General features: G+C 46.7%; 2 protein-coding genes across 5 annotated transcripts; one reads left to right on the forward strand and one right to left on the reverse strand.

Moving 5' to 3' along the window:
* The first annotated feature begins 155 nt into the window (after positions 1–155).
* LOC6533273 (protein melted) lies at positions 156–8885 on the forward strand. Of its 2 annotated transcripts, none has more exons than XM_002093963.3 (10): positions 156–1097; positions 4948–5102; positions 5163–5414; positions 5485–6286; positions 6343–7091; positions 7149–7386; positions 7509–7660; positions 7727–7855; positions 7937–8218; positions 8278–8885. In XM_002093963.3, the coding sequence occupies exons 2-10, from the start codon at positions 4998–5000 to the stop codon at positions 8533–8535; spliced, it is 2967 nt and encodes a 988-aa protein (XP_002093999.1). In that variant the 5' UTR covers positions 156–1097; positions 4948–4997; the 3' UTR covers positions 8536–8885. The 2 variants fall into 2 exon arrangements, with proteins under 2 accessions (XP_002093999.1, XP_015049884.1); XM_015194398.2 differs by having other exon boundaries at positions 157–1097; positions 7491–7660.
* LOC6533275 lies at positions 8831–23206 on the reverse strand. Of its 3 annotated transcripts, none has more exons than XM_015194399.3 (9): positions 23036–23206; positions 22050–22434; positions 11790–13687; positions 11414–11723; positions 11055–11352; positions 10787–10996; positions 10549–10720; positions 9864–10085; positions 8831–9806 (listed from the first exon to the last, which is right to left on the reverse strand). In XM_015194399.3, the coding sequence occupies exons 3-9, from the start codon at positions 13668–13670 to the stop codon at positions 9576–9578; spliced, it is 3324 nt and encodes a 1107-aa protein (XP_015049885.1). In that variant the 5' UTR covers positions 13671–13687; positions 22050–22434; positions 23036–23206; the 3' UTR covers positions 8831–9575. The 3 variants fall into 3 exon arrangements, with proteins under 3 accessions (XP_015049885.1, XP_039229522.1, XP_002094001.2); XM_039373588.1 differs by having other exon boundaries at positions 8831–9685; positions 9724–9806; positions 22050–23206; XM_002093965.4 differs by having other exon boundaries at positions 22050–23206.
* Between the last annotated feature and the right edge of the window lie 53 nt (positions 23207–23259).

The following is a 23259-nucleotide window of genomic DNA, read 5'->3' on the forward strand; positions in this document are numbered from 1 at the left end:
AGAAGGTGGAGAACCTGAGGTTTGAAACCAGGGGTGTTGGAACAGGTGCCAGCATTGGCCAAGAAACTGGTTCCGAAATGAACTCAGTTCAGCGAGCGATCGTGCAAAACAAACAGGCAACAACAAGCACAGACACTCGCACACTGACAACCAAACCGACAACCACAGCCACAATAACCAGTCGGTGTCAGCCAGTCTGACTTTGCTTTTGCTTTTGCGTTTGCCTTTGTGTTTGCGTTGCCTGTTGCTCAGTTCGGTTCAGTTTAGTTCAGTTCAGTCTTTATTCGGGCCCAAACGCGTTCGCTTGGCCAGCGCGCTCGTCCATGTCGCTTTCTTCGCCTATCGGTGTGTGCGTGCGCCTGCCTACGTGTGTGCCTGTGCACGCGAGTGTATGTGTATGTGTGTGTGTTAACAAAATGTGATTAGCAAAAATACAAAGAAATCAGGCATAGTGGAACAAGGCATTGTGGCTGAAACAACAGTCGGCGGTAGTAACAGTCGCTACTAAAAAAAAAAGGAAACAGCAACAAAATATATGTATATTAATAATAGTACACACAAAAAACATATCTTTTGAGATATACACGAAATGCGAAAATTTGCATAAAAAGCAATGCGCTGGCGCGGCAACAAAGCGCGGCCGTAAAAAATAAGTAACGCCAACGACAATTCTGAATTCTGAATTTTGTGCTTTATCGGCAGCAGCAGCAACAATTAAATTAATATTGAACTACACCCAAAGTTAACAAAAGTAGCAGCCATAAAAAAAATACAACACCACAGCCACAGCAACAACAACAAAAGAGGCAACAACAACAAAAGCGGCAACAACAACAAAAGCGGCAACAGCAACAACCACAAACGTTGTCTACCTTTTTTACCTTTTCAAGTCGGTTTTTTTTTTTTTGGTTTTTTTGGTTCAGTTTGGTTTGGTTTTGTGTTGCTGCTGCAAGAGCGATTTATTGAGCGATCCGAATCCGAATCGGACTCCGAATCGCACTCCGAATGCGACTCCGAATCGCACTGCGACCAGTTCCAGTGGCCCGAAGTGATACTGATATGACCAGCTGTCTGCCAGCAGCCGCAGATGCAATCCGGTGAGTTTCGCCCATTCACCGTTCAAACTCACCGCATTCAAATTCGTTGAGCGAAAGACACTTTTTGTAAAAATGGCATTTAGTGATCTTTAAACATAATCAACGCGATAAACCTAATATGAAAATGAAATTGTGTTTAATAAAAGTGTTATATTATCTTATCGTGAATGACTACAGTTTGGTTTATCAAATTTATTAATTATTTATAGGTCTAGGTATAAGGTTGTGCTTTGGTATCTAAACATATGTTAATCATGCAGTCTTAGGCTTCATCGCAGACTTCTTTTAATAAATAAGTTCATAACTTCATACACTTTAAAATAAAGTTTATAGCTTTAAGTAAGATTTTATAGCCCAAGATCAAAAGTTATTCATTAAACTTTTTGTTCCGTAATTTCGTGAGATATTCAAATAAAAAGTTGCCCAGGTAGCGGCTCCAGAAGTTCTCCGATCGCAGGCTCCAATCGCAAAGCCCATTAAAAGTGCCAAAATGTGTGCGCCAGTATTTGTGGGGATATTTGTATATACATATGTACAAATACATACGTATATATTCTTGTTGTTGGGCTAATTCGCGGCAATTTCTTCGTTCGCGGCCTTTTCATTAATAAGTTTCACGCGCCGCTCATTTTTCAACATACTCGCACTCCTGTCCCCGAATCACCTCGTCTGCGGATCGGATTACCGTGTTGATGTTGTCTTTACTTTTCGCAGTGCCCGAATACTTGGCAGGGGGGAAGGGGACGGGGAAGGGGAAGCGGTACGAATAAATTATAATTTTTTGCTAATTCGTACATGTAGGTAGTTTGTGGCTTTCAGTGGGGTAGATAACATAATTTACCTGCTGATGCAATGCACTTAAATAATTGGCTAGAAACGAAAATGTTCGATAAATGCATTCTGATTTGGAATAAACAATTTATGTTTATTTAGATCATTCACACACAATCGAACCCAATAATTATGAATGACATTTGCAACCCAGTTTTCAAATTGTCTAGATATAAATATACTTTCAATCAGAGGCATCCAAGTCACTCCGCACTCCAACAAAACCACCAGGTAGTCAGAAACCTTTTGGTCGCAGACGCAAAAACGGTTTGTGCGATGGAAGTTAGAGGAAAACGAGTTTTCCAGCGACAGCGACTAATACTAGTTATGTATGTTTTGCGACTATCCATCCGACTAGCCAAAAACTCCTTTTTCCCCCGAGGCGCCTTGCAGACTTTGAACCGACGTGTAATTGCAGTCGCAAGTCGCAAGTTGCAAGTAGCTGGTTGCAGGTTGCAGGTTGCAAGTTGGCAGTGGCTACTGTCTACTGGCTGGTGGCGGGCAGACGAGACACTTGACGCTCCTCCTCGGGGCACATTGGATTGCATTGGCCAGGTATGACAATGGAATGCACAAACAAGAACCAAACACTTGCCAAGCACGCAATGCGACTCGGTGGCGGAAAAGCTCGGAATGCTCGCTGGATCAGAATACGTATACGTCCAGTGTGACGGTTATGTGAGTCGGCGACTGGCTGCCCGGTTCGCGGAAACTCCCAACAAGGAGATCCACGAAGGCCGTGCCACTTGGTCGACTGCTGGTCCAGCCCTGGCCAACAGGTAGGGTTACTCATAGCGAGGCATCTTCGCATCTGTGTCGCCATCGTCGTCTGGGAATTGAGTCATTCGCACGCTCTTCTAAAAGCACAGACAGACTTCTGTAAGTCGAACTGCGATCTTGTCACGTTCAAGATCTACAAATTGCGTGCATATCTTTTTCACTCACAATATTCACGAACTTTGCGTCATCGAGTATTACACATTTCATATCGCTGGATTTTAGAATATTGAGTCGAGCCTAAGCCTAGAAGTCTAATTGTGGTTTTAACCAATTCTACAAAAAAACTACTGTTCCTATTTCATCAGCTAAAATGGTTTCAAAACCTATACATTTCGTGGTTTTTAAACGTTTGAAGCTTGAGTTAATTCGCCCAACTGGTAAACGCCTTAATTGACCCAAATTGTTGTCCAAGTCCAAGAAGTTAGCGAACTAAGTTATTTAGTGGTTGGGCTTATTCCGTTTCTGAACTCTGCCATTTTGTGGAGCAATGCAAATAGAATCTAAACGAAGAGTTATGGGGCCCCGAATATTGGCACAGCCTTTGTTTCCACTCTGTCTCCGAAATCTGGAGACCCCTCCTGCCCCTCCTCCGTCTCCTCCGTCTCCCCTGTCTCCTCGGCCTCCTCAGCCACCTCTGCGATCTTGGGCCCGGGGCTTCGTGTGTATTAACCTGCCGCACCGGTTTCGGTTTATGTTTTAGCCAACGCCATCATCCATTACTTATACCCGAGCTCGTACCCCTTCTCATACATATGTGTGTTTCTATTTCTCTTTTAATTTTCTCTCGGGCGCTCAAAGTTGCTGCTGCTGCTGCTGCCGCTGTTGCTGTTGCTGCTGCGACTTGTTGCTGCTTCTTTATTTATTTTTTAACCAGTTTTTCTGTTTGTTGTTGGTGCTGCAACCTGAGCGCGAATGAGCCATAAATAACAACAACCACAGCAGCCCAGTCGCTGTCTTCTGTCTTCTGTCCCGATTTCCAGGAAGCAAATGTCTGTCCGTCCGCTTGTCTGTTTGTCCGTTTGGCTGTTTGTCCGCCCGTCGAGAGGCCCAAACCCAAACGCAAACCCAAAGCAACCCGTCCCGTCTGCAATTCGCGTGCAGAGCCGCTTTGCCCGCCTGACTGGCCGCTATGGATTATGCAACTCTTGGTTTTGGTTTTTGGTTTTTGGTTTTCCGTTTTCGGTTTTCAGTTTTCAGTTTTTATTTGAAAATTTAATAACCGAGGCGTTGGCGTTAGCGTCTGCTTCCTTGATGGCGCGACAGCCGCGCAAAATGACTTTTCTGTCAGCTCTTTTTGTTTCTTGTTTTTTTTTTTTTGGTTTTTTTTTTTCTGAAGCGCCCACGGATTTGGCCAGCCAGCAAATTCCCGGTTGATCCGCTAAGTCGCGGCTAATCCCTAGACGGAATTTTGCTCATCTAATCAAAAGACCTGCATTCCACGAAGGTCCAAAGAAGTCGACGGCAAGTTGGACAAGAATTTACCGCTGCTATCTATCAGCGGAACAGCGGAACAAGCGGCCAACTGCAAGTGGGCAAACACAAATAGCGTTTTGCGGGGAAACCCCACGGAAAACAGAGCCGAATCATTTTCGCAGAATTTCTGGCCGACCAGCACACGGCGCAGATTCTCTGGGTAAACAAACTGGCTTGGGCAATTAATGTGGGCCAATCATGCGAATTAGTTGAAGGTTCCATAAAGATATTTGACCCAAATTCGATTGCCATAAAGATAGTTCGTTTAGTAAGTAATAATTCGCTTGGATTTCTGATATCACAAGTTCCATGGTTACATATAACAAGAGAAATACATTCCATCAGGGGCGGAGCAAGGGCATCTTGGCTGAGAGTATCTTAGATAAACAACGAAGCAGTGCAACAAGTATTTGGTGTACGCGGAATATCTATATTTATACAAATACTTCTATATGCACTTTCGGGACAATCGAGAATAGAACTGCTCTGGAGCAACAAGTATTTTGGCGAAACCTCTATACAAATGCAAATGCACGGCGATAAGATAAAAAGTGGCTGCCAGAGGCGCCTGAACTTTGGCAATGGGCCAATTCCAAACATGGCAGTGAAAAAATGCACTGACTAAAATAAGCAGATACGCCCGACTAGCTCTCATTGGATATAGTCGTAAGATTTGCTCAATGCATTCCCATGAAGTGTGATTTCTTTTGAAAAATTAAAATATTAGTTTTCAGGCTCATGAAGAATTAATTTAAATATTTTTTAGTTGCCGCAGATGAAGAGTTTTGAAGAATACTAACTGGGGACTTCTCCACGATGCACGAACTTTTCAACAAAGTGCTCGCCAAACGCGATCTCTCAAGAGCCGGAGATCTCTTTTCCGTGCCGGATGCGGATATAGTCGACGACATCACGGAGGTGGTAGGTTATCCACAGCACCATATCATTAAACCAAAACTTATTTCAAAAAATCCCTTTAAGCTTTCCGAGATCAGTCCGATCATCTCGCATGCGGACTATGTGAAGAACAACAATGACCAGAGTGTGGTGGAGATCTGTGTGACACGGGTGCTGTCCTGCATCCGGGAAACCAAAACTGCGGAGCGGTACTGTGCTGCTCTGGTGGATCTACTGAGGACCTGTCTGCTGTGGAACCTCCAGCCCTCGGGAACCACAAAAGAAGAGCCACCGCACGCGAAGATCGCTGCCGATATCATCTCTAGCATTTTCCTGGTAAGACAAGGTTCTTTCTCAATATAAATAGATCACATTCAATTATCATATTTTATTTTATTTTCACTAGAACTATGACAAAAAAGAACTGATGAAAATAGCCCTTCCCGTCGCCGTGCAGTTCCTTCCAAAGGGAAACCGTGAGCTGTCGCGAAACTTGGCCAGTTACTTGTCACTGGCGGCCATCGATCACGCCTGCTTGCTGAGCCCTCACACGGAGTCCGTGATGGAGTCCATCCTGTCTGGGAACTACGGTCTGCTCCGAGTGCTTTCGCAGGTGTACGAGGTGGCTCCGGAGGCGGTGACGCCACATGCCCCACTGCTTATGCCCCTGCTGCCGCAGTGTGATCCGCAGGAGAGGATGGCGGTGTTCCAGCTGTATCTGCTGATCGTTCAGAAGTCACCAGAGGTACTGGAATCGTGTGTCCCGCAGCTCTGTGGCTCCCTGCTCGATAGCGACACTTGCAGCATAACCATGCAGATACTGCTGAAGCTTTCCCAGCACTCGCCGAGCCTTCTCGTCGACCATTTCGAGCAATTGCGCCTGGCAGCCAAAACGAATCCTGGTACGATTCCGCTTTGTGCCCAGATTATGACTACAGCGGGTATTGGGAGCAAGGAGACGGCACAGCAGGCTCTGGACTTTGTGCTGGAGCACCTGCCCACGCAGGCTCTCCTGCAACAGGAGGCCACGCGCCTCTGCTCCGCCTATCCGGTGTTGTTCACCGACAAGGTCCTGGCCTGTGTGCGGCAGAAGAACGCAGCTCTCAGCTCGCAACAGGATGTGGGGAATGGCTTGGGCAACAAGACCTCCGGTGGCGTTACCATTGTCAGCTTAAACAGCTCCAGTCTCAGTCCGCCCATTAAGCCAGGTGAGCTCAACTATAATAAACTCAAATATATTCAGTAATTAATCAATCTCTTAAAGTTCCAACTGCCGCACCGTCCGTAAACACAACAATTGTCCAGGCGGCCAGCGTAGCCAGTGCCACGCCCACACCACCTCCCGCCTCCGTCTCGGCGCCCATTGCCAGCTCCACGCCCGTATCGGCTGCCACGCCCACGCCTCAGCATGCGGGCTACACGCGGCGAGTGAAGCTGGGGGATTCCCGGAGCACAGGTCGTCTGCATCCCGCCAGCAATACGCACCGGAGTGTGACCCGGTTGAATGTGGCCAGTGGCTCCGTGGGAGGACTTCACAAGAGCATGACACGGCTGAGTAACTCGCAGATTAACCAGCAGCCTGGCGGCAGCTCCAATGGCAATGTGGTGGTGCAATCGGGTGCCACTTCGAAGACGCCAACTGGCTTCAGTAATCCGCCCGTGACACCAGTGCCGCCGTTGAGCAACAACGTGGTCATAACTGGACACAACCGACACGGCATACCTGTGACCTCCGGTGGAGTGACTGTGACCACGTCGCCGTCAAAGGTGCGACCACACTCCCAAGGACCCTCAACGCTGCTCAACTCGAGCACGGTGCTGATGAAGTACAGCACGGACGCACTGAACCAATCGGTGGGCTCGATCTCCATACCACAATCGGCGGCGGTGGCCACGTTGCCCTCGACGCAGACCCAGAATGCGGTATCCGTCCATCATGCCTCTCCGGCGCTGCCCCAATCCGCTAGCAATGGCCATGCCAAGTCCGTAATGAAACTGCCAGTCAACGGAAATGTAAGATATATCAAAAAGTTAATGAAGCATCTTAACTGATATTAAACCTATTTACAGAGCGAAGTGATCGTGTCGGGACCCACCACCAATGTGGCACCTCGGCGCAGCGATAATACCAGCAGGACCCTACTGAATGCCAACAGTGTGATGGACCAGCGGATGAGCACCTTCGAGCCATACCAGATAATGCGTGATCCTGTCCAGCAATTCTGCGAGAAGAACTTCAATTCGATCAAGTCGTACATGGACGAGGTATCGCAGCATCTGCCGCCGCCCACACGTTGCAGCATTGAGGGTATGTTCTTGAATCCTTCCAATCCTTTCCTCAATCTCTAACTCCTTTCCCCGTACATCCCGCACATAAACACACATCCCCACACACACAAACACATCACACAGTTTCCAATGAATTTGCAGAGCGTCGTACCAAAAAGGTGGCCAAGCTGCACTTCGCCTGCCAGATTCGTGGTCCCCACTGCCTCTACTCCAAAACTTGCTTCACGATGCGAACGCGGAACCCCAAGACCTGGATACATATGATGTTCCTGGACTTTCAAGTGCGGCATTTCGTAAGTGCTCTCAACTTTTAGCGTGAAAAACATCCTTTTAATATTGTAATATTTTCCAATTTTTAGGTGAAGGAGAAGTGCGTGCTGAGCACGCGGGAGTCGGGCATTAGCAATCTCAAGAACATTTGGCAGATACTCAAGTGCGAGAACCGCAGCTTCACCGAGCTGGTCACCAGCCAGTTTCCTCAGGTCAAGGTGGGTCACTCCCTCTTCAAAATAGCATTGGCTATTGTATTGGCTTGTTAGACAAATCCCTAATAAAATGTCATTTTTTAGGACCGCGAGATCCTGGTGAACGAGCTGCGTCACTCGGGCTTTCTGGATGTGTTCGAGGTGTCCAAGACAGACAAGTCCAACCCGAACTGCAACGAGTTGGAGTACCAGTGGGGCTGCTTCCTCTGCAATCATCCGGACAAGGCGGTGGGCTTCCTCAATGGCAGCAATCAGCCCATGATCGAGGGTCAGCTGAAGGAGAAGAAGGGCAAGTGGCGACTATTCAGGCGGTGGCGAACGCGCTACTTCACTTTGTCCGGAGCGCACTTGTCCTGCAAAGGATCTGTGAGTATAACCAGAGTCATACTTAATCTCAAAGCTAACTGAATTTTAAACTATTGCAGAGCGGAGGTGAGAGCATCGATGTGAATCAGATACGATCGGTGAAGGTATCGCGTGGAGCGCGTAACATACCCAAGGCCTTCGAGATCTTCACCGCCGACCAGACATTAATACTCAAGCCCAAGGACGGCAAGAATGCCGAGGAGTGGGTGCAGTGCCTCAGCATCGTGGTGGCCCACTCGCAGGCCCGAGATAATCCCACGGCCAAGACGAACAGCTTGCCCGCCCGCAGCATGGGCAGCAGCAAGCCCTCCTTCTAGAATTCTAGGATGCGATGCCATCCCAACACCCCCATGTGAGATTATTTGTAAATGTAAAGACAGAGCAACGGCAACACACAAAAGACAAAAACAGACAAAGGATCGGCGAGCAAAGGACTCTGCCGCCTATATACATATGCATATTGCAATATATAATTCTATATATATACATATATGATATATACCTTGGGCCAATGTCCATAGACTTATCTAGCGTGTACTTACCATTTCAAGGGATTTCAAAAATTTTGCGAAATTGTTTTTTTCATTTATAGTTGATTTTTATACATATGTATTTAGTTTATGCTTATTTATTGTACGTGTATTAAACAAACAGCTTGCTTTCGCAATCGAATGCTTCAGTTATTTTCAGTACACGGGGTTTGACTTCAACCAAACCCGTTTTCAATCTCCAACTAATGACTGAATGGCAAATTGTAGCTGCAATCATAATTTTGGCAATGCGGCAAGGAATTTATCGTTTTGAGGTGTGCCATATCTCAAAGGATACTTCAGGCGATTTCTCATAAGCAATTGTTCGCTTTCTAAATCAAGCTAAACTTATTTGTATTCTGTTGCGCTATATCATCTCAATTGGTGTGGCATGAAGGAGCGTTTTAGTTTGAAGTGCTACTCAACAAAGTTGAACTTAACTCTAGGACAAATTTGGTTCTAAAAATTTTCATAATACTTGGAGCCGAATATTTGGTATCCCATGGGCTAGAGAAATATATTTTTTTAGACGAAAAGTATGCAGCACTGCAAGTCGAAATGCTGCAGGGTATGCTATATTAGCTAAATGCAAAACCAACTCAAATGGAATTCTAGAGCACTTGTACAGTGGCTCGCAAAAGTCTAGTTGCAGTATGGAATGGAATGAGTTCGTTTAAATATTATTTGGACGTGGTTAAAACATTTAGAGCCGCAATCGATGCCTTTTGAACTTGGACGCAAACATTTGTAACTAACTACGTAAAAGTAAACAACGCTCAAGATCTAATATAGTTAACTAGACAATTAACAACAGTTTTTGACACAATTCAAGGCGTGGCCACATCGCCATTGGCATTGTGATCCGTTTCGTTTGAATCAAGCAGCTGCGTCCAGTTGGCATTCGTCCTGACCACCTCGATGTCCTGGCGCAGTTGCTGGAGCGGAGCATGCAGCTCCGTGGGCAACGCATCGTCCAGGACGCGGGAGACGTGCTCCAGTTGATTGGCATAGATCCTAAGGCGTTCCACATTGTTGTTATCCTGCTGAGGGGTTTGGACCTAAAAAATGTACTACTTTGAATCACTTGAAATGGGATATTGGTGATTTAGACTCACCTGACTACCATTGGCTATATCGAGGTATCCACGAACCCGTGGATCTTTCAGCTGCCCACCCGCCTGCCACATTTTGAGCAGATTTAGAATTCCGAGGACGTCGCCCTGGTCGGAATCCTGGTTGGGAGAGAGCAGGCGCATGGGCGGGAACTCGGTGGTGGGCGATAGCTTCTTGTAGCTGCTGCAGAGTGTGCTCAGTGTGCAGATGTCCTCGTTGAGGCGCTGGTCAGGATGATTAGTCAGGATGGATGATATGCAGTGGTGGAGAAGCAGCAGCGTGGTGGTTACATGGCAATTAGTTTGGGTTCTCATTTTAAACGAAATAGTGCACTTTTAAACTTGATTTGGGACTGTCGTACCATCGAGATGTCGTTTGTTTGATGATTGTTCGATGATTCAGGTGATGATGAAATAAGGCGAAAGAAATTATATCGAAAGTTCGTTCAATAGCTACGACTACGGCACAACTCAAAGATGTCAATAAGCCAAGTAATTTATTCAAAATTATAACTACAACTAAACTAAATCAATCAAATAAAATAAGATCGCGAACGAGATTGGTATACAAAATATGAGAGTATATATCTGACGGTAAACGATAACGGATATATAGAAATGTCTTCGAAGGATGCGCAACAGAAAAGTCCATAAAATGCTCAGCGGCAATCAAGTCTTAAAACCTTACGTCGATCTCATTGCGATGCCGCTGCATTTCGGCCTTGGCGCCACTCAAGTCGCTGCCCTTGATCATCAGCTCCTGGGTGGCATCCATGAGTTCGTCCTGCAGCTTCAGGTTAACGTCCTCCAAGTCTTTTAGTTTCTCCAGCATGTCCTCCTTGTGCTGCTGCAGCTTGTTCCTGAAACACACAGAATTTATGGATGAGTTTCTATTCAAAAATAGATCGTTTAAGTTCAAAACTCACTTATCAACTATCAATTGCTGTATGCAGTTGTCGTTGTCCAGCTGAACCAGTCGCAGGACCTTGAGCAATTTGGTCACCAGGGTATCCACTTCGATCACCTGGTCCACCACAGCCTGGGCGGTGCTGTACTCCATTAGCGAGGGCAACTCCGTCAGCTCCGCCAGTGAATCATGGCAACTCAGCTCCTCCGTGTTGCACTGATCGCGAGGACTAGAATAGGAGTTATATAAGGTACAAATTGGATAGAGTAACATCAAGTGTAACCTACTTCATGGGCATGCCATTGAACTTGTGCATGTGCAGCTCCATTTGCTGGCGATTGGTGATGGCCTGGGATAATTGCTGCAGGGAGTCATCCCCACCGGCGCCCCCATTCATGTTGTTTGGATGGCTACATTGACTAATCAATTCCGTGGGCAGCTCTATTTGGGAGATCATTCCCGTGCAGGAGGAGACCATGTTGTGCGAATGCGAATCGTGGTGTACCACATCCTCCAACACGTTGTCCATCATCAGCAGGCAGGGTTCCGTCTCAGAGTCCAGCATTTCCGTTGAATCGGAATCATCTGCAGATTATAGATAGTATATTATTATTTGAAGCTCTTGGAAGGGAATTTGAGATTATACCTCCATTTCCCTGAGGCTCATGACCCTGAGTTCCTGCGGCAACCGCTTGAGCGGATCCCAATCCGACGCCATTCTTTTTTCCCGCCTGTCGCAGAGACAAGCGCTTGCCGGAATGGGTGGTGGCTTGGCGAATGGCACCGATGACAGCGGCGATGAAGGACTGATTGCGCTGCGGGGATAGGGAACCATCGCTGGCCAGGACCAGAGTGTGAATGGCATCGCCACTAGCTGCAGGACAAATGGGCAGATCCAGGCCATTGGGCCTCTGTCCGTTTTGAACGTGCTCCGACTCAGCTTGGAAACGAATGTCCTGTGACGGTAAAGGGCATTATATAGGAATTACATAGCTTATGGTGTTTAGAAAATACAAACTCACCTCCAAGTCCTGCTCGGAAATACTGTAGGAGTAGACGAGCTGTTCCACTAGACCATCCAAACGGGAGTGCAGTCCCGAGAGGGCAGTGGATGCTCCAGCCACAGAGGCATTCTGCTGGTGGATGAGTTCCCTGGACTTGTTCTCCAAGGCAGTGAACTTGGTCTGAAGCAGACGATTCTCCTGGCGCCTCTGCTCATTGAGTCGCACTAGATGTCTGCACTCATCTCGCAGCACCTTCGCCTCCTCCTCGCGATTGGCCAACTGCGATTTCACGGCTTGATAATCCGCTTCCAGATCCCGCAGTGCATCGCACTGAGCTGCCTTCTCGTGCTGCAGAAAGTCCTGCAATTCACTGGACTCCTGTTCGATGGCGGCCTTCTCCTGCAGCAGCAACTGTTGCGTGGCTAGGGATCTGCGCATCTCCAGCTGGAGAGCGCGACACATGGCCCTCAGCTGGCCAATTTCCTGCTGTCGCTCGAAGAGCTCATGGCCACTGATTTGTATCTGGGACTCCAGCATGAGTAAACTGTCGTGACCACTGCCATCGCCACTGTCCTCCGACGTGGGTGTTCCCGCACTGGCGCTGACCACTCGCGCCAGCTCTAGCATGCCCATCACCCGCTCCGTGTTCAAGTGCAGCTCCTGCTGCATGGCCAGCTTCTCCTCCCGCTCCCGCTGCAGTTTCCCACTGAGCTGGCGCACCTCCTGACGCAGTTGCTCCAGCTCGAATTCCCTTTGGTCTGGCTCCGCTTGGGTGCTTTGATTCCGCTGCTCGACGGCGTCCAGGGCTCGAGTTTGTAGTAGTCCGCCGCCCAGGACTTGCTCCAGGTCCTCGCTGGTCAGTGCCGTTTGCACTGCAGTCTCGTGATAGATTCGCGTCCTGGGCGTTGCCGGCTGTGGTCTTCTTAGGGAGTTGACCTTTGAGGTGGCGGGAGCCAAGCTTCTACGACTGGTAGGAACCACCATTACCGAGGAAGTCATGCGGGCATCCACGACTGCTGCACGGCTGATGGAGTTGCTCCTCGATAGTCGCCCCCCAGTGAGATCCTCGACGGACTGCTGTTTCCGGCGTCGTGGTAGTGTTCCGCCGGGTGCAGGACTTCCGCGCATTCGATTTGCCGTCACTTCCGGAGTCACTGACATTCCGCGGCGAGCTGCTCCTCGATTCGCCGGCCAGCGACCATCGTCGGAGGGAGTGCCCGGTGTCCTGGCTCGACTCAGCGATGGAGTTCTCTGCACCTGGGTGAGCCGTTGGACGGACTGCGCCCGATTCAGGGCATTGGGCAGCGTATCCGGTTTCTGCGGACGTGCCAGGCGGGACGACGTGGGCGTGGCCGTGGTACTGGGCACTCGAAACGAGGAGGTCGAAAGGCGCGACTTGTCCCTGTGGGTGGAGGGTGTGCCAGGTGTTCCTGGTGCTGCACTGTTTCTGGGCAGGCTCTCCGCTCTCTTCAGGTTGGCCACCCTGCCACGCAATTGATCCTTGGCCGGAGTGCCCGTTGCCTCCGGCTCAAACATCGCCACTTTCTTCTTCACCGAACCCGTTCTCCGCGGTGGCGATGTCTTTTCACTGCCCGTTTCACTGGGCGTCTGGGCCACCGTGCTCACCTTCAGTTCGCAGCTGTCGTAGATCTCCTCCAGACCATTGCTACTGGTGTAGCCGCCGCTGGTGCTGCTCAGGCCGCGTTGCAAGGTGACTCTCGAATGGCAACAACTGGCCACATCCAAGCCACTGTCGCTGCCATCGCAATTGCCCGGGGTGACAACAGATTCGCTCAGCTCCAAGCTGGTCATTCCCACAACCAGCTGCTGCTCCTCCAGGCAAACGGTTGGCTGCTGTTCCTCCGTTCGCGAATCCATCTCAAAGAGAGTGGCGGACATGGCCGGCCACTAGTCGCCTGTGCACGAAATAAAGGAGAAATCAAGAGATTGTTAGTCAGAGCACTGAGAAAAGTTAAACATTAACTTAATTTATAGAAACAAATATAATATTTGGATACAACGAGAACTTGTCGTCTGAGACCAGAAAGCTTTTCTGGCATAGACTTTATGATTACAGATCATTAGTTTTTCGCAGTGCAGTGATTCACTTAAGATGACCCACATTTGGGGACGCGTATTTTTGGGATGCTGGCATTTCGGACCGATCCCCATTTTCCCGCTCCCATTCTCTCGGCATGCGACACAAACAAGTTGCATGCCACCGACCTTTTTCCGAAATGCAAAAATAGGATTTGCGAGTACAATTCATTTTTTTCGGTCAAGTTGCCCGGCACGCAACGCAAAACAGATGGACGTCGGACGATGGATGACGGGTGGATGTGGTTGCATCGTGACCAGGACGAAACGTTTGGCCCCCAGGCTATGATTGACTTGAACTAGTTTCCGAGGAGAGTGACATGGCACGAAATGTGCACCTGCCGACATTACAACAAAGTGGGCCATCACCTGGGTCTGTTCGTAAATAAATTATGAGGGGCATTGTCTCGTGGGGTCGTCATCGTCGAAATATCTGAGGTTGCCACCACCACACACTTAGACATTTGTGTGTGTGGCGGCTGTGTGTGGCACGTTGACCCAACTGTCAGACGGCTGTGGGCCATCATTGCGGAACTTTCCAAACTCGCATCCAATTTGGCATGCCACATTGTTGTGCCAGAAATCCGCTTCGCAATTCGCACTTTATCACACATCCATCATCATTCTAGTTGAGTCACATTAAGATTCATACGAGACCAGGTCAGAGGTGTTGGTGTTTATTGAAAAGTGCTTTTTAATTTGAAAGGTGTTAAGTAAGTGTGTATATTCAAGGTATTTTCGCATCTTGTTTTCTATACTATCACTATGTAAACCTAATTTTGTGAGGGTATTTCTGGTTCACCACCTAGTCAATGAAGTTGCTATATATTTCCCGCTTGTTTGGCTTTGCATTACAGTCCCAGTTAGACACACGTCATTAGCGTCATGTTTGTTATGCGATCTCCCAGAGATTTTGGGCAAATTTGTAGATGATTTCATCACGCAGGTGAGGTGACTGCGTGACTGCGAAGGGAGATCTGATAATGAAGTTGCTCCAGTTTTCAGCAAATTGGAAATTTATTTGAAGCAAGTTACAGTAAATTGCCGGCCAGACCCAGACTTGGCCAATTGCCAACCGGTTTGGCAGGAATGCCCTTCATGCTCTTTTCCTCTACCAGCATTTTTTTCAATTTTCAATTTTCACCAACCAGAATGGTAGATCCTGCAAACGACCTTGTTTACGATATGTTAAAGGCTGTCTCAAGTCGTGCCCGCCACTCGGTCGATGCTCGAGTTGACTTTAAAGACTTTGACTTTGCAGCCGGCTTGGCTCGTTTTCCCATCATCCCATCTAGACATTCAGACATTCAGACATACAGGCAAGACAGCCACCTAATGAAGACCACTCAAAGGCGCAGATGGGGGAAGATGCCAAGCGCCTCCTCACTGGCCCCCCAGTTGGTGCTAAAAAAACCAAGGCAAGCCGAAGCCATAAACAGCCACACATGTCCACACAAAGATACACACACAAAGTATCTGCTGGATACACACTGTGGTGGAGAAATAGAAGGGAAAGGATGGCAAGTCGGGATTGGGATTGCATATGGGAACGGGAATGAAGTTGTCGCCGCTAATCCACGAATCGATCGAAATGCCATGGCCCTGGCAGTGAAAGATGCCAGTCTGCCGAGAGGCCGGAAAAAACTAGTTTCGCATCCGAGGCTGAGCTCTTATCGAAGTCGAAGTCGCGACTCTGTCACTCTTTCGTTGAATAAACCGGAACAGACGCCGCATAAGTGCACTGAGAGAAAACTGTTAGCTTAAAGAACTATTACCATATATCAAAACTAAATCTGCAATGACTGAGAATGACATGAGAAATGACATGAGGCAAACTCAGTTACATTATATACTTCATAGTACAGGATTTAGTTAATTTATATTTACTAGATCATTATAAACTTGATCTCTTACCGATTAGAATATGACTTTATTTATACATAAATCATATTTTTTTTGTACATGAAAGATTACAAAGTGTCTAGCAGAGAAATACCCTTACTTTTCTCTGGATACAGATGCAAAATGCAGAATGCAACAATGTTTTAGCGAAGAATAGTTCAAGGCGAAAGCAATATAGATACATAGGAGCCCACGCTCGTTGAGCGCGGTGAATAGAAACCCTTGAGGGCGATTTCGTCACGGCACATTAACTCCAATCAATGGGCAGAGTGGGTATTCCCCTTTCCAAGTGGATGGTGGGGAGGATGGTGGAGGTCCACTAATTCGATTAAGGCGCTTGGCAGAGCAAGAATATGTAGTCCGGGCACCGACTCGACGACGTCGCAATGTCGCCGGCTTTGCCAAGTTAATTGCACTTAGCCGTGTTGTGTGGCAGGGAAATGGAAAACGTGGAAAATGGGGAAAAGTTGCAAGAGATGCAAGTGCCACAAGTGCTGCGCTTAACGCTTCGCTCGGCATTAATTGCAACGTTTGATGTCGCTGATGTCTCTGATGCGTGTGGTGGTGACTGTCAGCGGTCACACACCAATCTCGCCATATCGCAGACATCTTCCATTCATCTCGCATTAGCATCCATTCATTGAACACAAGGAGGAGGCCTCGTCTCAAAGATTTCGCGGGATTAACAACCCACTCACGGATGAGAGTTTAGGATCGTTAAGTTAAGCTGGCTTATGAAAAGTTACAGCAGGTACTTTCGCTTTTTGCTATCGCAATTCGCAGTTGCTTGCTGTAGTGAAATCAGAATTTTTACTTTTATTTCCCCTTAAATGTGATCCGATCTGCTGATCTGCAGAATTCAAGGGGTTATCGCATCTGCGAGCGTGGTTAAGCTATTTCCTGGGAACCACTCGGCAATTTGTTCCTCAATTACGCATTGCCATAGAAGCAGATATTTATGAGAGTATGTGTACTCCGAGTCGCATGACAATTCAGACCAGAATCTGCATAGACAGTGCGTGCTATGTCTATAAGGTCAGCTTGATATAACACTTTAATTTAAGGCATCGAAAAATGTATTTGCCAAACAACAAGCGCACATAGAAACTTAAGAATATTCTGCTAGTTTTGCCATACATTCACGAAACGCACTGCCTGCATATGCATATGATTATTTATGCGATCGCAGTTCCTTGGCCACTGATTCTGTGCCACATGTTCGGGCAAAAAGGGGAAACACAAACGTTCACTTGCATAAATTTCTCCACCCATTTCATTTCGTCTGTTGTGGCAGTTGCATTGAAAACAATTTACTTCCCCATACATGCAGCGAGTATCTACAGCAATTTATTTATCTTTTGTGTCGCAGATTGAAACTGGGGGGATTAGCGGAACCCCTTCCATGGCCCAATGCCCACTTTCTGGAACTGGTATCCCAGTTACTCGATGCTCGAGGCACTCACTGGATGGCTGTGAGCTAGTACTGGCGATTGGTTAATTGATATGGAAACGGGTGCTATGGCTTAACCGTGTTCTAACTTCCAAAACAGGTGGTCGTGCGTGGGTGACTGCCACGCCCCATTGGAGAAGTGCACTCCCCGAAAAGCGTTTTTGTTGTTTGTCAAAACACTTCCTGTGCTGCCAGCGATCCACGAAACTCAAATGAAGTGAAACATTTGTGCCGCGAATTACAATCGAGTCGCCCCCGGTCGGTGCCCCTGCCCCCATCCACACCTCCCCCCCTTTTGGAGTTGCCGCCCGCATCTGCCGAACAGCCCAACCCCATGCCCATTCCCCTTGCCCCAGCCCAAAAGCAAACACCATCCTCTCCGCCCCCCCGGTGCAGTTATAATGAGTTGCAGTTGCAAGTTGTGCGCACAGTTTTCGTCTGGGGGACGAACGTCAATTCGAAACTGCGCACCCAAAAAAAAGATTCATATAAATAATAGCTTTAAATCATAAAAAAAAAGAAAATTCATGGGACATAATACAATTTAGAATTTATTACAACTCAACTCTTTAAAACTGGTAAACAAATATGGGAGATAGGGTAGCATAGTTTGTACACAGAATTCCCCTCAGTGCAGCGAGTAGTTTTTATTGGCAGAAGGGGCAGGGGCAGGAGTCATGCCAGTGGGCAGTTGGGGAAGTCGAAGAACTTTCCGACTCTTCCGGGTTCTTGCCCCCCATCCGACTATCTGGCTTCGCCTATTTTTTTTGTTTTTTTTTTGTTTTTTGTTATTTTGGTGTTTTCGTTCTGTATTGCACCTGCCGACTTATCGCGCATTATGCACACAGAGCGGACCAGAAAATTGTAAGCATGATTTTCTAATTCTTAGCCGATTCCCCTGTCTCGTCTCTGCGGCTTTTCTTCATTTTTCTTTTCTTTTTTAGTATTATTATTTTTTTTCCTCCAAAACAGTTTCAATTTGTTTTGGGGCTAACTCCCGCCATCTATATCTATGTAGGCTATGTGTTTGGGGTATCAAAGAAAGAACAGAAACCGAAAAGGGGCGGGAGCGGGAACTGGGGGCGTGGCTGGGCCTTGTAGCGGTGCCAGCTGGCTGTCACGAACACGGGTTTTGGGGCTCTGGGGGCTCTTGGGGATCGGGAATATATTGGGTAACGGGGATCAGGGGATCGGGGATCGGGAGTTCGGCACTAGCCATCAGATATTGGGCAACAATAATACGAGTAGTCGACGTAGCAGGAAGAATCGGCCGACTGAATCGCTCAACGCTTTTGAAGTTTTCAAGTTGTTGCCTCTGGTGTGATGTTATTGTTGTTGTTGATTCAGACGCAGCAATGTTGCTGTTGCTGTTTGATGCCGTAAACTATAAACAATTTTTGGCGGCTTCTCAGTCAACAGCAACGGCACGCAAATGTTTCGCTTTGCATTTGCTGGAAAGTTGTATCGAAAAGCAGATTGGGCAAGACTGAAAGGTAGGCAGCTTGAAAGTACGTCAAATTCTGAGGATTACACTGACTTCAAAAATGAGTAAGTATGTACAGAGATGCATTCAATGTGCCTTTAAACTTCATGTCGTAAAACCATATTACATTGTTGTAAACTACTTGAAGATCATTACACTTAAGAACACACTATCATTATGAATTATTAATAAGAATAAAAAACGTTCCAAGGAACGAGCAAGTTGCAACTTCTATTTGCAATGCGAAGGAGTCATGCGATTTATTGGAAGACTTTCCATATCTACAAACTCCTTTCGCAAGCGAGAGAACGCATTAATCATGTGCTGAAACACATGAATTGTCTAAGAATAGAATTTATTAGCCTGGCAGCGATTGAAATGTACTCCGCCAAGGGAATGGAGTCTTTCTTGTGACAAATGTGCCGCACTTGATTTGTTTCAGATGTGCGGAACGCAAACGTCGAGGGCGTAATATCGTTTGTTGGCCTGGTCCAAATGCGAACCGGAATGGACCGACGGAGACCGGAATGAAATGGTGACTAGTGACTAGTGAGTAGTGAGTAGTGAGTAGAGCACTCTTTGTGAAACTCGCCGGCTTAATTAACAACCCATTGCGTTGGCAATTACGCCAACTACTGAAATTATTTGTCATACGGCGGAGAAAGTCGAGATTGCGGTCTGATCTCCAACGCGCTGTTCGGATACAATATGGCCTATGGCCACTTGGTTGGTCTTTTAACAGTTTGGGTATCAAAGAAAATGGCTCTTTACGACATGCCATAATACACATAGTTTTCATACCAATGCGAGTAGAAACAATGAGTGCTGTACTTCACGCTCCGCAAACTTTTTCAGCGGCATGCGCCACACGACACTCCGCTGCCAAAAGGGGGGTAAAAGGGGGGTGGACTAGGGGGGGCGGGGCGGTCTTGACCATTGACCAGCAACGCTTGGAGTTGAGCTTGACTGGAGGCGATCCATAAAACCAAGCCAAAGCCATGAGACCACACCGCAAAAAATGTACAAAATGTTGCTCATAATGTATGTTTTATCGAAGTAATTCTCAGTAATGCAAAGCTCCAATCGATATTCTGGCTAATTAATCACGTTCAATATATTTTTAGACTTCTAGGAGGGAGTTTATCTATAATCAAAATATTTCTGTGATATGATAACAACATATTTGTGTACCCAACAGTGTCAACTGTAGCTAAGTGGCCATATTTTCGATATAAAGGAAAGAATTGTTAATATATTGCTGTGTCTTATTTTCCTAAGTCACAGTTCCAAAACGTGTATGAAAAATCCATGTAAAATCCATAAGAATGTCTATTGATTTTTTCTCGCAGTGCATACAACGCCGAAAGCGGCATAGACAAAGCGAATGGAAAGCATCTGGAGACGCCTGAAAGTCTCGCCTGAGAGCCTCGCTCATTGTCAACGTCTCAGTATCTCAGTGCCTCAGTATCTCAGTGTCTCGAGTGTTTTGGCAAGGTTCCAGTCCAGGCAGGGTTTCCAGAAGGCACAGTTCTCCAAGGCACAGCCCGCTGAAACGGAATAGCCGAATGGCCATTGTCTGGGGAAAGACGAGATGATGAGGCGACTGCAGCTGGAATTCTCTGTTTGCTCTGTTTGCCCGCGTTTATCGTGTTTCCAAGGGTTGCCAAATCAAAACGAGGCGAATCTGGCCATTCAACTGACCTTGAAAACCACCCAGACATGTGTTCGCTTTTCAGTCCGTTACTGATTATAAACAATGCCAAAATTTGGACAAGTTTAAAGGGGGGAGTGTCGCCAAAAAACAGGCTCAAATCAAATCAGTGAGCTGCTTAATTTCGCACACTTCAAAAACTTGTTTATCATCAATTATGGCCATTGTTATTGAGAGACCCGCTAATCGGGCATTTGTATAGTATATGCCAGTTATCGGGGGAAACACATTGAAAATGCAATGGGTTATTATCTGATGGGGGAGGAGGGCCGCCAAAGTGGTGGGAAGTGCTAAAAGTGGCAAGCGCTGATAACTCCTATCGCCAATTGGTGTGTGGGAAAGCGAAATGTGTCACACGATTTGCTGGAAAGAGTGAAAAGTACAAGAACGGAGGCTTGTTTCTTGCGCTTGTTTCGTGCACAGGAAACTGCACTAATTGATGCTTAATTAGCGATTTCCTCAGCTCACTCCACTCTCCATTACGACATCCCCCACTCCCCCATTCCGAGCTGCAAATTGTCGCATTATGGAGTAACGGCTGCCATGTCCGCTGCTCCATCAATCGGGGCTTATGAATATGGTAAACGCTACTTAAGCAGGCCGGAATAGACCAGGAAAAATGGGAGCATCTACCAATTATTGATACAAGGAAATGAGATTGATTGAGCCATCATACCAACTAGTTACCTAAGAAAGGGATTTACTTTTCCCATGCTAATTTCAAAGTAATTGCGTTTTGGATCCATACTATTCATGCAAACTCTAAGGAAAAAGTGCACCTAATCGCTTTTTGCCACATTTTTCTTTGTATCTCTAATGCAAAAACCTCATGCTGACCTCCATTTTGCAGCATAACTTTTTGCAGTGTGTCAAGTTGTGACTGTTTGACTGACTGACTGACTGAGTGACGGACTGGCATTAAATTGCACTCTTCCTGATTGCTTCGTCGCTTCAAAATCGATTATCGCCGAAGTCATGCAACTGAAATTATATTCACCGCTTGCCACATGCATATACATATGTACATATATACGCTTTTACATACAAAGTTAACGCTGCATAATGAAACGGGCGACGTGGCTAGGATACAAAATCCGGAAGCCCCTCAGTCCGGCGGTCCTGACCTTTTTAATTTCAGCTAAAAACCAAAGCCACACGACGCCAAGGCGTGGGGCAAAAAACCTCTGACCCACCACAACCACCCCCTCGCCCACACACAACGAAGTGGCTTCAACTTAAGACGCAGCTCATATTCGATAACCACTTTCTACCCGCCAATGGGCTACAGTGGAGATTGAGTAAGCTGAACCCGTATCCTGATGCAGTTAAAGTTTTACATAACCAAAACTTTCATTTTATCAGTAAATTTTATTACATTTAATGCAGTGTGAACATGCATAACATTTTTCAAGTGAGAGCTAATTAACTTTCCTCAATTTCTCCAATTTTAAAAGAATATAAAAAGGACATTAAGACATAATAAAGTGGTGTTGCTAATCGATTTCAAGTTAAAAACAACAGTTAAGTAACAGCTGGTATTTGTAAAGCTAGTGAAAGGAATTCCAAATCAGTTGAGCTGAAAGCAATATTCTCCCAGAATGTTCTACTTAGTGGTGTTCCACTGTGGCTACTCACCCACGGAGCTGGAGTTGAAGGAGGAAAACTGTGCCAGCGGTTGAGGCTGCTGGAGTTTTGTTCGTTGATTCGCTCGTTTGCTGTTTTGTTTGTTTGTTTGTCGGATTGTTGCTGTGTTTGCTGTGTTCGCTGCTCAGTTGTTGTTCCTTTGGTGGGCGACGATGGAAATGTCAGAGGGTCGCGGTATTACGACCTCCCAGGGCATTCTCTTTTCGATTGTATTTTTCTTTTTTTTTATTTTGTTATTTTTTCGTTTTGCCTGATAATTCTATTATTGCTCTCGCTCTCTTGGGGGGAGTGCAAAATAATGGATGGCAATTCGCGGACGGAAATTTTGCGAATTTAGCGATTCGCTTCAATTTTGTGCAAATTGAATGCACAAACACTGCGAAATGGGGAGAAATTATTAACTCCGTTCTTCTTCCTCCTCTCTCCCACACACACACACAAAAGCACACACACGTGCACGCGCGAATTTTCGTGACAGCTGCAGCTGGAGAAGAAGAAGAGCGCGAATGATCGCTCAAGGACTCGAAATCGTCCTGCTGTTTCCTCTCTCGCTCTCGCTCTCTCTCTCTTGTTCAGTGCCTTTTGTTGTTTCGTTTACCTAACACAACGCTTTATTTGTATTGCCAGGACTCACTCACACACACACGCGCACGTACACCAACACCAGCGCCCTGCAGCTGAGCTCAAAGGAAAAATCGATGATGAATCTGCGAATTAAAAGTTAATAGCCGCACATCGATTCATTTCCCGCAATAGCCAGTCGCTTTAATTTAGTTTTTCAGCCTTGTTTTTGCTGCTGTAGAGGAAAACGACAGCAAGGCTTCGTTGAAAAACCCGTTCGGCGCGCAGGAAAGTCGGAAAAACGAAAATCGAAGAGCGGCTTGGTAACAAAACGCGCCCACACGCCGAAAACAACAAGTTTAAATATTAATTTAATCGATTTATATTTACGAAACCATAATATATATCGCAATTACTTCATGCGGGCGAACAGAAACACACTATCGCGTCGAATTTCTTTTCGGTTGAGTTATAAAAAGTGTTTAAATACCGCAACTCCGCAGGCATTAAAGAAATATCGATGTTTCTTTAATAATATTTTTAATTGCTAACCGAAAAAACAGCGCGCGCTGCTGCGCTCTCTCGAAAAATTACAGAGAAAATGCGCTGCGGGTTGCTTATATAGATTTTGAAAGTATTA

This window comes from Drosophila yakuba, chromosome 3L (genome assembly GCF_016746365.2).
Source record: "Drosophila yakuba strain Tai18E2 chromosome 3L, Prin_Dyak_Tai18E2_2.1, whole genome shotgun sequence".
NCBI lineage: Eukaryota > Metazoa > Arthropoda > Insecta > Diptera > Drosophilidae > Drosophila > Drosophila yakuba.